Source organism: Bactrocera oleae, chromosome 2, assembly GCF_042242935.1.
Source record: "Bactrocera oleae isolate idBacOlea1 chromosome 2, idBacOlea1, whole genome shotgun sequence".
NCBI classification, from domain to species: Eukaryota; Metazoa; Arthropoda; class Insecta; order Diptera; family Tephritidae; genus Bactrocera; species Bactrocera oleae.
The window spans coordinates 92,810,009-92,824,236 of NC_091536.1; the positions used below are offsets into that span (position 1 = coordinate 92,810,009).

Below are 14,228 nucleotides of genomic sequence, written 5' to 3' on the forward strand. Positions count from 1 at the left end.
TTAGAACTAACTATAAAATAATATAGGCAAGTAATAACGTGATTATGATAAAAACATAACAGTTCTAGACTTAAAAATTATTTTTTTAAATACAACTGAAAATATTTTTGAACTCTTACAACTAAAATTTCTATATAAAATATGCTCTTAATTTAAAACCCTTTTCTAAAGCCAATTCCGCTTATATAATAACATTAATCGTAAAAGTCATTATTCTCAAACAGTCTACTTAAACAGGCAGTGTTTGAAATGCATTACTTTTTAACATAACAATTTTTATTCAAAATGAAAACAACCAAACATATATTGGATCAGCTTCATGTGCAACATTCAGCGCCGGTACCTTGTTGCCTTATACAACCGAAGCAGAAATAACCGAAACCCATGCCCAAAATCATAGACAACCACAGCCAATAGTTGAAGTTCATGAAGACCATCATCAGCAGGTAGGAAATGATAATCTGCACCACATTGAGCAACGATTGGATGATGTGGTGTTTTGAAAAGAGATTATCTCGATAAGTTTTGACTCGAATCTCCGGCAGCGGAGTTGGTGCATGTGTGCAACCCGGTGGATGTGCAGCCCGTCTCGCTTCTACCTCTATCGCCATCTTTTCCGCTCCCTTTTGTGCTGCATGCTTGTGTAATTGTTGACGTGCGTATTTCAGGGCTTCGTAAAGAAAGGCGATAAAAAACCAAGCGACACAAGAGAGGGCAAAATCCGTTACAGTACTGGTAACCCAATGGCTCCATAATATTCGCTCGCAATGACCACCGTGGAACTAAAATGAAAGTAAAACCCGAAAGAATTATAAATAAATAAGAAAAACAAGAAAAAACGTTGACTTCGGTGGCACCGAAGCTATAATACCCTTCACAAATACAAAGGTTTCTTACAAGAACTTGATTCCGATCGTTCAATTTAAATGGCAGCTATATGCTATAGTGGTCCGATATGGGCCATTCCGACAAATGGGCAACATCTTAGTGACAGACAGACGGACATGACTAAATCAACTCAGTTCTGCATGCAGATAATTTATGAATATATAATATTTTATAGGGTCTCCGACGTTTTCTTCTTGGTGTTAGAATATAGTAACATATATGTATGTATATTAAAAGGAGGGTTCGTTTGTGATGTCCCAACTTAATTACGTTTAGTAAGTCATAGAACAAGAAAGGCTGACAGTTTCAAAAAACGAATTTTTGACAGCAATAAACACATCTGGTCAAAATTTTTAGAGATTTGGCGAAACTGGTTATGGTTGTCAAGAAGTAATATTAACAAATTAAATATAATATATTAAAAGTAGTTCTTTTAGAAAATACGAGTTGAATTCGGAATGAAGCCAGAAAAAAATAAAATATTAATATGAACAATTAGCTGTTCAAAAAAGATTGTGAATTCTTGTTTTTTGATATTTTTCTCTTTTCGAGCGAATAGTTGACATTTCTCCTAAGACATGCTGTTGTAATTAACAACTTTTCAGAGTGGTTTGTCTGTCCGCTTGGGACATATACCAAGAGACTTGTTCAACCATAGACCACTTAAAGCACTAACATTTGAATTCGAATAACAAATTGTAAAAGCTCTTGGGTCACCTCATATGTAATTGATTGCAGAACTACATTACATTAGGTTATAATATTTGCCAATGAAGGAGCTTTCAATACAAAGTAATTACCATGTAATGGTTTTACTTCGATTTTATTAATAATTGCATTTTAGATTCATTTACATATTTATGATTTGAATTATTATTAAAGAAAATAATTAGTTAAAATCATAGTGGCATTCCACTTCCATTACAAATCAAAATATTTGCCGCTGACACCAGCGGGTACATAACAGTTAATTAATTATTAATAATTATATTAATGAGAGACATGTGTCACATGTGTAATAATTATTTAATGAGATAGGTGGCGAAAGTACACAAGATAACAGCATAACATGAAATTTTTTGTACTTATGTACGTAGATATGTATGTCTATTATTTTGGTTTTTATGTACCTAAATTAGGATGGATCGACTTGTTTGGGGTGTAAAACTTACCAGAGATATAAAAAAATACAAGACGGAGTTTATTGAAAGTGAGAAAATTAATAACGATTTTGAAAAGCGCAGCTGGACATTGTCGTTTATAATTAAAAAAATTATAGTAATAATAAAAAAACAAATTATTCAAGAAAAAAATCCAAATATTTATAGATACTGATAACAACTGAAATTTTTGTCAGCAATATTTCCTTCTTTAAATTATGTCAAAAAAGTAAAGCAATATATCCCCAAAATTATTCACTAACTCGGGTGATTTTAAAAACTCAATTGCAAAACTAATTTAGCACAGGTTCGCAGATATATGTCTTTGTTTGTACGTTAGATAACAGCTTGAAACCACAAAAAACACTTGTCGGTATTTTTGGAAGATTAGACAAAAAAACAAACACAATGAGGCAAAAGTGCCAATATATATATTTACATACATACACATAAGATTGAAATAAATTAAAGAAAATGCAAAAGAATTTGTTATTCAATTATTCACTATAGAGAAACTAGCGCAAATAGTTCATACTGCAAAACAATTGCACTGAAATAAGAATAAATGTTCAGCTTAAACTCATAAAAATTGTTGTGTATTTAAAAGTTTTTGCACATTGTATAGTGATAATAATTTTGCTAATAGATATTTCAATTTTAATGTTAAACAATAAATTTTAACTTTATACATATACGCAGCTGACAATCAGTTTGATGGTATCTGCCGAGGCGGTTCGTTTTGCTTAATATATAATATTTATATACCGATATGTACGAGTACATATAATACAAAGTTTCAACTTGATATAGCAGGTCACAACCAGAAATACTGCCACATACCCAACGACTACCACTTTAATTCACGATAGACTTTTTCTATTCTTACTATTAATATAGAAACTCCCTTTTATTTGTTTGAATTTTAGTACAAAAAAACGTTCAATTTATTATAATTAAAAACATACACATTTTTTATACGCATTTTATTATATTATTAATAATAATGATTCAATTTCATAGCAGATTTCTGAAACATATTCTAAGAATGATCAATAGTTATTCACTTCGTTAATATCACAACTATCAGAAAATAAAAATTCTAAAGTCCCACATCAACATTTTTAAGAACAGTCTGAACTAAAACCTGGTCGCTAAAATTAGTCCCACGAGTCGAGCCGGTTCTTTAAATCCATCTCTGCATTAGAATAGTTTTTTTTTAGAAAGATAATGACAGTTTTTGCTATAGATCCAGGTCTAAGTTTATGTCTTAAATATATCTAAAAACGCAAAAGAAATCCATAGCACACATGCAGAGTATAGAATAAACTCTTTTCTGATATTTATATTAGTTTATTTGAATATTAAAGCTGTGTAAAGATATTTCAGATAAAAATATTTAAATGCGAACAGATAAGCATTTTAACGTTTCTTCACTGAATAACTAATAGAAAGATGAGTATTTGTTGTAGGGTTAATAAAAATAATTGTTTACAAAATTTGCATATACAATTTCTAAAGGGTGTTAGATCTCACCTATATAATACTATCTTCAGCATAGAAATCGGTAGGTGACTATATTCGATTATTCATTATTTTCGATTACTTGTATTAATTAATTTCTACACTCTTCGAGAAAATAAAAGCACGTTTTAAAATTTCATTTGAATTTTCTGATATTATTTGTAGTAAAAATATATGCATACTATATACAAAAATATGGTAGTATGGTAGAAATATTATATAGAATATTTAAAATCTTGTTTTTAATCTAATTGTGCACAAAAAAATGTTTTCACAAACTATACAGATAATTTTTTGCGAAAACTCACACTTAATTACAATAATACTGAATAAATGTTTATTATTTAATGACAACATTCATTATCATAAGCATCATGTTGAGAAAAACCGAAAATGAAATAACCGAAACCTAAACCGACAACAACTGATAGACATAACCAGTAGTTATAATTCATGAATACCAACATCAACAAATAAGAGAGAGCGACTTGTATGAAAAATAGTAGTGACGTAATGATGTGTGTCGATGTCATTGAATACTGGATATAATTTGCTTTTGTTACACGTATGTCAGCTAAAGCTTCTCTGGAATTACGTCCAATCGACCCAGAAGTGCTACTAGTAATCTGTTTTGACTCCAATCCCAAATTGATACGTTCAGCTTCTTTCCGGACAGCACGTTTGATAAGTTGTTGGCGCAAAAATTTCAACGCCTCATAGAGAAAACTCATCACAACAATTGCTAAACAAGATAATATGAATTCTACGTATGTACTGGCTACCCAACCGCTCCAAAGTATGCGCTCACAATGTCCGCCATGGAACTAAGAAGTTTAGATAAGAGAAACATTGTGGAAATTAGTGGTTTAAAGTGGTAAAGACCGTTCTAATTATTTCATATACTACATAGTTGGTGGATATGTAAGTATACACAATATGAAGGAGATAGGTGAGGCAGGATGTTGGGATTAACCAATATACTACCGGCTAATAAGCAATAAGTACTTACAAGTATTTCGAAAAAATATACAAAATACCATATTTCCCATATTTTTAACATTAAGCCTATGAAATTTGAATTATTAACCTCTTTGCCGACACCAGTTAATGTTTACTCGTAGATCTACCTAAGTACTAACTTCTAAAAAAAACTGTGCAAAGCTCTTGAACCGAAAAATAATTAACAGTCCAAGCAAATATCAAATTTTAATACTGATCTTTAAGTTGCCACGCACCACTTACGATCGAGAATTATTAAACTAAGGCTACTATAAACCTAGGCGATAAAGAATACGCCTGAAATACCAAAGACCAGCTGAGATTTAGTATGATGTTAGGAGCCATGGCTTATTTGCTATACAGAATTACCGAAATATATATATATAAGAATATTAGTAAGCATTGAGACTAATATTCTTAAAAACCGATTTACCCAAAATAAAATTATAAATAGAAGCTATAGCAGCTATGATCTCTTAGTTTAAAGATTAATAATTTTAATATTACGATAATTACACCTATTCCAATATTTTTCGAAATTTAATAAAATTTAAATAATAATCCCAAGTTTTTGTCTACCTTTCTCAGAAGCGACAACAATCTGATGAGATTAAAGACATATTGTGCATGCGCCTCGTAAGTATACAATGGCGTATATGTGTATATATACATACAATTAGGTTGAAAAGTTTCTTCTCTCATTAAGAAATAGCACTAATAACACCAAATTTTTTTCCAAGTTGGTACATTCGTCCAGAGAACACATCCAAAGTGACAAGTCATTCTGTCAATTAATTCTTTGTTTACAAGCGATTTGAAGTTGACGCGTCAACTTTGTTCTGAAAAGTTTAAAAGCAAAGGAAATTTATGAAAAATGGTAAGGAGTGTATAAGGAGTGTGCTCACCTTCAAAACGCACCGTTGAATTCTGGGCTGGTGAATTTAAACGTGGTCGTACTAGGCTTGAAGACGATTCATGCGAAGGACGACCAAAAACCGCAACCACACCAGAAATCATTGAGCAAGTTCATAATATTGTTAGTGAAGATCCAAGTTTCTCTAAGCTTAAAATTGCTAATGACATAGGCATCCCAGACGAACGAGTACTTCATATTTACATGGAGAATTAAATATGAAAAAGCTGTTTGGAAAGTAAGTGCCGCACACGTTAACAACTCAACAAAAACTAAACTTGACTAGAGACTTGAATCTACCACCATGATCGTAAATTGAAACAATAACGTTTACAGTGGACTGAAGCTAGTTGTACAGGTCCAAAGCAGGTGAAGTCACAACGGTCAGCAAAAAAAGTTATGGCATCTTAGTCTAAGAGCCCATGGGCAGATACCTATATGTATTTGGCCAGACCTGAGTCTATGTGCGATGGGGTCCCTATACCTACACTACATGAGATGGGCACTCACTAAGCTCAAAATGGCGGATCTATTATTTTATGAATTTATTTTATTAAAGGATTCCCACTGGGAAGAATAGTTTTGGCTCTATTGGGTTAACTCTCGTTGGTAAACGGACGACCCCAGCTAGCTCATTTTCAACATTGTTTTATGCTCTCAATAATTTTTAACATGCAGAATAACTATTTAAGTTTTTTCTAGCAATTCGTGTACTATTCAAAAGAAGTGGATCAGTTAAAGAAAATAGCCAATTTTAATTTAGTTTATTTTTTAGTTTTAATTTTATTTTTAGTTTACAAAAACTTCCTTTTATTTTGAGATCTTAGTTGTTAGAGTAAGACAAATAAATTATATTAAAATAAGAAGGATAAGCCATATTGTAGGCGTCTTGCGCATCGACCTTCTATATTCTAATAATATTTCATAACCGGGTAATATGTTAAACCTAGTTCAAAACCTTGCCAAAATTGAAAGAAATATAAACTATTTGACAAAAAAATAAGATAAATGCTCGACAATTCGTATTTTTTCTTATTAAAACAGAAATTCCGAAAACGAAATCTGAGCAGCTCACCAGACCGATAGAAATGGAATGTATGGTATTTATTTATAATCTAAATGAATGAAATTGGAAATTTGCTTATGTATATGAACTCAAAAAAGCATTAATAAGTCTTAATACAAACCGTTATCACGATTACAACGTTTGAAATGGAATGTATTTGTTTATCATCTGAATTAATGGGAGTGCTTATATATATGAACCCAAAAAAGTAGTAATAGGTCTTAATAATATAACTAGTTAAATTAGATTCAAAGTGTTTTTCAATTGCATATTTAAAAACAGTAGTTTTACGCACAGCATTGGAAAAAGACATATGTATATATGTATGTTACTTTAAGGGACACACCTAGTGTGAACAAATATCGATTTAATAGATTATACCTTTAAAAATGACCCACTAAAATTAAAATCGATTTATCATACAGACCCTAACTTTTCAAATCCTATTAAATTTTTTTTGTTGAATATTCTATAAATAGTTCTCCATAATAATAATGATGAAAAAGTCTGATTTTGACAGGCCAAAAATTCAAAAAATTTTGGGTAAAATTTACATTTTTTAATAACGTCGCCATTTTGTCGATTTTTGAATTTTTCTTTTTTAATGACCGCGGGTCTTCGTACAAACAATATCTTTTTGTAACAATTTTTTTGTTTTTCAAGTTTCATCCACGTAAAAAGCCGGAAGTACTGCAATCGTGGAGGACCTTTTAACCGCCATCGAAGATTGCGTGTAACTTGAAAAAAAATTAATTTGTTGCTTCAAACATTTTACTGTGTATTCTTAATATATGTATAAATATGCTCTTAAAACTGTAAAACAATTAAAACAGTAGTTGTTTTTAATTCCCAAAATGGCTTATTTTTAAAAACAAATGTTTGTTTTGCCCCAATAAAATATTATAATATAATACAATACAAGTTTAACATTGTATTGTATATTACCATAAAATATTATAGACTGAAAACATTTCAATTTTACAGCTTTAGAAGTACTCAGTTTATTTTCATTTTTTAAGCCTATGCTTACATAGAAATTTTAAAACATCAAACTATCAATTAGGTTAGCTTATAACTTATCTAATTGGTTTCCTTGAAAATATCCACCTCTCTAAGCACACATTCATATTATTTGTTGTTTTATATTAATTTTCGTGCCGCTGCATATCTAAGAAGTTAATTTATGAGCTAAAGCACTTAAATTTTGTACTTAGGGAATACAACCAAACCATCGAGTGGATTTCAGGTATGAAAAAGCTTCCGAAACTTTTTAAGTAGCTTAAAACCGGTCAGACTCCATAGTTTGTCAAGCATTTACCAATTATTTATTTCTTTTTCATTATGTTTTCTTGCATGAAAGTGAAGTTTTGATTTCATTGATGAATTCTAATATATAGAGGATCAATTTTGTTAATTGTTACAAAATATTCAATCAAGGCAAAAGTAATTTACTTATTCCCTTTTTTCTTGTAATATGACCTTATCCTAGGTGTGTGTATGTACTACTTGTATATATGTATACAATGTATACAGATAGTCACCTGCTGTACGTTATCTAATACACAGACATATACTTCATAGTTAATTCAGGCGTTAAATAAAACTTATTACAATGAATGATTTCCCTTTTCGTTAATATTCTCAACAATATATACTCGTACATATGTATGTACGTTGTTATGAGAGCGTATCAATGTTGAAACTAGCGATTTATATAAATAAAGAGACAAACTTTGATTTTGATAAGCAAAATGTGGAGAGGAGATAGTAAGGCAATAGTAAGCGTACTCAAAACCAACTAAAAGCTCAGCTTTAACCGCCCTAACATAAATGCATATACATAAATAAATTAGCATAGATGTTTATGTATATATATGTATATTTTCAGATATGTATGCATGCTTGTAATTTGTATTATTAACTAATAAACTTACCACCATGATCATTGGACAAAAATCTGTCGTCGCCGTGCTATCATTACCATGCGTATCCATATCCATTTTGATAAATAATTTATAATGTTTTTGTTATTATTAATATTATTTAGTTAATAAGGAAATTATCGCAGTACAACTTTGCAGAACGAGAGCACGTAATCAAAGCTACAGTAATAATGACGCGGAGTGTCGTCGCTTTAAGCACCGTAGTCACTACTGTGGTCACTAATCTTCGTCGTTCACCGGACGATTTGTCTGCTAGCTAGCTAGACGCACACACAAAGCGAGAGTAAGACCTGTACTGGTTTGCAATATAGCTAGTTTGGGCTTTTTTAAGGAAAAACGTTTCAACAAATAAATCCGAACGAGCGAACGAGAATAAATATTTACGCCCATAGATAACAGATACTCGCACAACAACAACAATGTCTACGGGGTGGTTGGGAGTCGGTTGTATGAATTTAGCAGAGCAAAAGAGTACAAAAAGAGACGAGTAGCCGATCGTTTTGCGCTATTGTTGTAATTGCATTAAAACACTTACACATACACATACGTATATATACATACACGGATGAGCGCATAATAAATGTTACATTTGTAAGACAGTGTTACAAATAGAAAGACACTTCTGCCTTCTGTTGAAAAGTCATTCCACGATAAGAATGATAAGCGGTTGCATTAACCCTTATGTTAGTAACCAACTTTACCGACGTCTTTTAGCAACCGGGTACCGGGGTACGATCTGAGTATTATTATTATTTTGTTTATTTTATTAAAAAAAATCTTCCTTCAAATATTAATAGTCAGTGACAATTTAAAGATAAAAACAAAATTTAAAAAATGAATTCAGAAATAGCTTTCTTTTAAGTTAAAAAACGACGATTTGAGAGCTTAAAATGAAATATTGAATATTTTTTAAGCTATTCACACAAATACACCGTGGTGGGTACCCTTGTACTAACATAAGGGTTAAGAGATAAATGCAATACCAAATTTTGAACAGATTTTAGTCATTTAATTAAAAAATTTAATTAATTATTAATGTAATATCTTTATATAATTATTTTATTTGAAAATATTAGTTAATTTAATTATTAAAATTAATTATAAAAATTTTTAAAAATAACGCCTTTATTGAATTTGTCTCTTCGTTTCTTAAAAAAAATAATACCCCAAAAGTCTTCAAGTAATCCATCTCCTACACTACTAAAAACTCATTAATCAAATTATTTTAAGCATTCATGTATTAATATATTTATTACGTAGAGTATGAAGAAAAAAGTGCAAACATTCTATTAATTTATATAGGCAATAACAACCATTAATTTATTGTTGTAATCAATTCTTCACTCCGTGTACACGTTAGTCTTACGACTTTTGTGTGTACAATGAATGTATCGATGGATTTGATAGGGCCACTTGTGACACTCATTTTGGTTATAGTAGTAAACTGACCATTTGGGTGGACGTGTGCAAAACCATTGGCAGTACAAAACAATTGGTAACGTGCACAAAGAGGTTTATTCTCAAGAAGTCAACTTCTTTTCGCTTGGAAATGTGGTGAAGCTTGTGTCGTGAACCGTTTGACTGGGTTTGTGGATCGGGTTATTTGCATGAATTCTTAAAAGTTCTAATGTGGCCTATAACTTTTCTATAATTATTACGAAGTTAATAGTTGTCAACTTGTTGAAAGCAACGTACACGCAATAAGCATCAACAAAAATTAGTGACAAACTTTATCTGGTAGAGACCTAATCTCATTGTCGTATAACTCGCTGCTAAGTTACATATATAGAAAGCGAATTAATAACTATGATGGTATGATGATATTAATAAGTTAAAAAAATGTAAATTAATGAAGTAAAACTGGAACTGATGACAGAAAACCCAAAGCTTTGTTATTATATGTTGATTTATTTCGGTTTCAATGTTTTATGTCGATCATTAATACATTTGAATTAACGCCTCAAACGACCACCGGATAGAACATTTGTATATACAAGTGCCAGGGAACGTTTTGTGCACAACAACAACAACATCTATCTTTTTCATTTAAACAATTTACTATATACATTCAGCCAACCGCCAGCATCTCATCCGGCATTTTGATTGAGTCTTTAGTTTCTATGTTCGAAATACCTTAAATATTTGGTTTAATATATAGAACTAGTTAGGTAGATAGAGTGGCTGTCTGATGACGCAGACTTCAGAGGAAAAAAAATTCTCTCTTTTTCTTATTTTTCCATACGCCTCACCACGTATTTCTTTTCCTTTATTGGCCACCATACCAATATACTGTATGTCATAATCGGTCTAAAAACTACTGCGAGGCGTTAATGTAGGTGTAAAGTTCTGTAGCTGCTTCTAAGTTTAGTTTTCATAAAAGCTTCCTGCCTAAAATTTGTCCGAAGTAGCTTGCCTTATCTCCAATAGTTAGCCTGGGACCATTTAATAATGGCGACATAACTTCTGGAGTACTGTTTTGCTAGTGAACAATACTAGCTCCGTCTTGCTAACATTTAAGTTTAGTCTGCACATCTAAACGATTTATGTCATTTAATATTGTTTGCATAAGGTTAGCGAGGGTATTCGGAAATTTACCTCTAACTGAAACTGCCACAATATACAACTACTTGAGGTGTACCCCTTAGGACAGATCTGCACATAGCTGAATCTTCCAGATTATTGACCTGATCTGTTCAATAAATTTTCTAAGAGATTCAGAGATGCCCAAATCTGGAAGCGCGCTAGGCTGGATGTTATTGAAAACACCTTCTATATCTAAGAAGGCAACTAGGTGTTATTCTTTAACTACCAGAGATTTTTCAATCTCTGCTACCACTGAGCATAGTGCTGTTTCTGTGGATTTTCCTTTAGAATATGTACTGCCAAGGGAAAGCACAATCAAATTGTACACAGACGGCTTGAAAACATCACAGGGAATTGGTGCAGGAGTCACAGGATCACGTACCAAATTCTCCATTCCCATGGGAAGTTTTCCGAGCATCTTCACTGGATACCGTTCAGCTGTGGCCTAGCTTCTGAAGGTATCCAATGCTATGCACCGATTGTGTCATTATTTTTCTAATTCGATACGCTTCCGTCGTATTCTCTAATCATTGCAAAAAGATTTCCAATAATGTCTTTTTGCTAGGACCTTAGAAGGTTGTAATAACTATCCCAATCTCCCTTGCCTTGGGATAGTTTAGCTAAATTAAACTGCTTCCTGCAGAATTTCTGTAATTTTTTAAGTTCGGGAGACCACCATGGCGGCCTAATTCTTCCCCTACTAGGTATTATTGGGCAAGCCATTCTTATATATTATATGTAGAAATAAGTAATTTAATATTTTTTAATTTACCCTTAAACATGCAGTCATCCAGCCGCATCTCATTCGCTTTTCTGTAACGTTTCTAACGAGCCCATAAGTACCTAGAATAATTTATTGAATTGTATAATTAATTTCCTATTTGATATTCGTAAACGTTGGCAATACCTGAACCAACCCTAAGAAATGTGATTAGGCAAAGTGTCAAAAGCATGCTGGCGGTCGTATGTTTTTGTGTGTTATTTTCACACTAGAATGTGGTTAATTAAAATAAAACAAACTTATTTTTCTAAAAGATCTCATAAAAACCATCGACAGCAAAACGGGTAACTGTGATTGAAAAGTTGGATCAATTTCATGTAACTCTATGCTATAATTGAAAATAAATGCAAGTGATATTCAAGGTTACGAAACAAATGCCGAAGTCAACTGAAGCAGTGGGAGAGAGCGTATGCAAGCGATTATAATCAAGTTTTAATATTACTAAAGCTATAAAAAGTACAAAAAAAAAAAAACGAAAAGAAGATAGGGGTCAAGTTGCATTTTAACTAAATCTTGCCATTCTATGAGAGGTTATTTAATCAAAGTCAAATTTCTAATTTAAACCGGAAATTAACTCTTAAATATTTGCAGTTCTAATACCCGCCTCAACAAGTCAACATGTCAGTGCTACGTAATATACAATATATCCAAAAAGGTGTAAGATTTCAAACAGTTATCTACACGGCACAACAAATGTGCTTGGATGAAAGGATGTGCATTTTAAATATCAAAAAATTGCATACTAGTGTTAGTGGTTGCAGCTATTTCACGAAAGCGCCTTCACAACTCTTTGTCAATACTCAACGTAACCGTAACATATATTTTAAAATAGATAACCAAATTTCAAGAAGTTCTCTAAACGCGACCACAAAGAGATATGCAAGTAATAAAGACAAGAGCCAGTTGCCCAAGGCATCCGCCGCACAGGGGATCTCCTCCACCTATGCGCCTGATAGTAATGTTAGTAAATCAAACGAGTTGAAGAAAAGCATAAAGGAAGCTCTCTCACCATATTGCCGTTTAATGCGTTTGGATCGGCCAATAGGTGTGTAACACTTCTTTTCTTATATGTGAACATAATTGCAAAGATTTTCAATGTTATCATGCAGGAACATACTTGTTATTTTGGCCCTGTGCGTGGAGTATAGCGCTCAGTGCGAATGCCGGTTGTTGGCCTGATTGGAAAATGTTAGGCCTTTTTGCCACTGGAGCGCTGATAATGCGCGGTGCCGGCTGTACCATCAATGATCTGTGGGACAAAGATATTGATGCAAAAGTGGAACGTACGCGCACTCGCCCATTAGCTTCTGGTGAAGTAACACAATTTGATGCTATTGTATTTCTATCAGCTCAACTGAGTTTGGGCCTGTTAGTATTACTTCAACTAAACTGGCAATCAATAGTATTAGGAGCAAGTTCATTGGGATTAGTCATAACATATCCATTAATGAAACGAGTAACGTACTGGCCTCAACTAGTGCTTGGCATGGCCTTCAATTGGGGCGCTCTTTTAGGTTGGTGTGCGACTCAAGGCGTTGTTAACTGGGAAGCTTGTTTACCATTGTACCTATCCGGTATTTGTTGGACAATTGTATATGATACTATATACGCACATCAAGACAAATTCGACGATATTCAAATTGGCGTGAAATCAACTGCTTTACGATTTGGAGAGAACACTAAAATATGGCTATCTGGATTTACAGCAGCTATGCTCTCAGGACTATCACTTGCTGGTGTAGCTACCGAACAAACAGTTGCATACTATGCTGCAGTCGGTGTGGTGGGCGCTCACTTAATACAACAGGTAATCTCATAGTTGGTTGCTATATGTAACTATTTTAACAATAATTTGTTGTTTTTTTTATTTTAGATATATTCGCTAAACATTGATAATCCAACAGACTGTGCCAAGAAGTTCTTCTCGAACCACCAAGTAGGTTTAATTTTATTCCTTGGTATTGTTTTGGGCACTCTTTTAAAACCGAAAGAGAAAACGGATAATGTACCTATATCGAGTACCAACAATGCGTTCCCACAAATACAACCTGCAAATAGTCTCGTGAATATACCCGCTAAACCGGAGGTGTTAACGTAAAAGCTCGTTCAGCGATCTTTAGATTTAAAAATAGCAAGCCCATTGATAAGAACAACTGTAATAAGATATTCGGTAAACCAAAGGATAATGTAATTTAATTTAGATAAAAAAAAAAATATATATATATATGCTTAATAAATACAGAGTATTAACATTGGGTCTACAAATTGATTTAAATAAAGCAATTTAAAACAAAAAACGTTAACTTCGGTTGCACTATAGTACCCTTCTCTTGATTTTGATCGATCAGTTTGTATGGCAGCTACATATTATATA

At 32.4% G+C, this 14,228-nt stretch overlaps 2 protein-coding genes across 5 annotated transcripts; one reads left to right on the forward strand and one right to left on the reverse strand.

The window, feature by feature from the left end:
* Positions 1-243: 243 nt before the first annotated feature.
* On the reverse strand, positions 244-8,805 carry Ctr1B (Copper transporter 1B). Of its 2 annotated transcripts, none has more exons than XM_014235210.3 (2): positions 8,482-8,801; positions 244-782 (listed from the first exon to the last, which is right to left on the reverse strand). In XM_014235210.3, exons 1-2 carry the CDS (start codon positions 8,545-8,547, stop codon positions 318-320), a joined length of 531 nt encoding a protein of 176 aa, XP_014090685.3. In that variant the 5' UTR covers positions 8,548-8,801; the 3' UTR covers positions 244-317. The 2 variants fall into 2 exon arrangements, with proteins under 2 accessions (XP_014090685.3, XP_014090684.3); XM_014235209.3 differs by lacking the exon at positions 244-782 and adding an exon at positions 3,704-4,393 and having other exon boundaries at positions 8,482-8,805.
* Positions 8,806-12,007: 3,202 nt separating this feature from the next.
* Positions 12,008-14,173, forward strand: Coq2 (ubiquinone biosynthesis protein COQ2, mitochondrial). 3 transcript variants are annotated; one of them, XM_014235199.3, is made up of 5 exons: positions 12,008-12,138; positions 12,217-12,384; positions 12,446-12,899; positions 12,964-13,661; positions 13,728-14,173. In XM_014235199.3, the coding sequence occupies exons 3-5, from the start codon at positions 12,473-12,475 to the stop codon at positions 13,950-13,952; spliced, it is 1,350 nt and encodes a 449-aa protein (XP_014090674.1). In that variant the 5' UTR covers positions 12,008-12,138; positions 12,217-12,384; positions 12,446-12,472; the 3' UTR covers positions 13,953-14,173. The 3 variants fall into 3 exon arrangements, with proteins under 3 accessions (XP_014090674.1, XP_014090678.1, XP_069962105.1); XM_014235203.3 differs by lacking the exon at positions 12,217-12,384 and having other exon boundaries at positions 12,010-12,138; XM_070106004.1 differs by having other exon boundaries at positions 12,049-12,384.
* Positions 14,174-14,228: the final 55 nt, after the last annotated feature.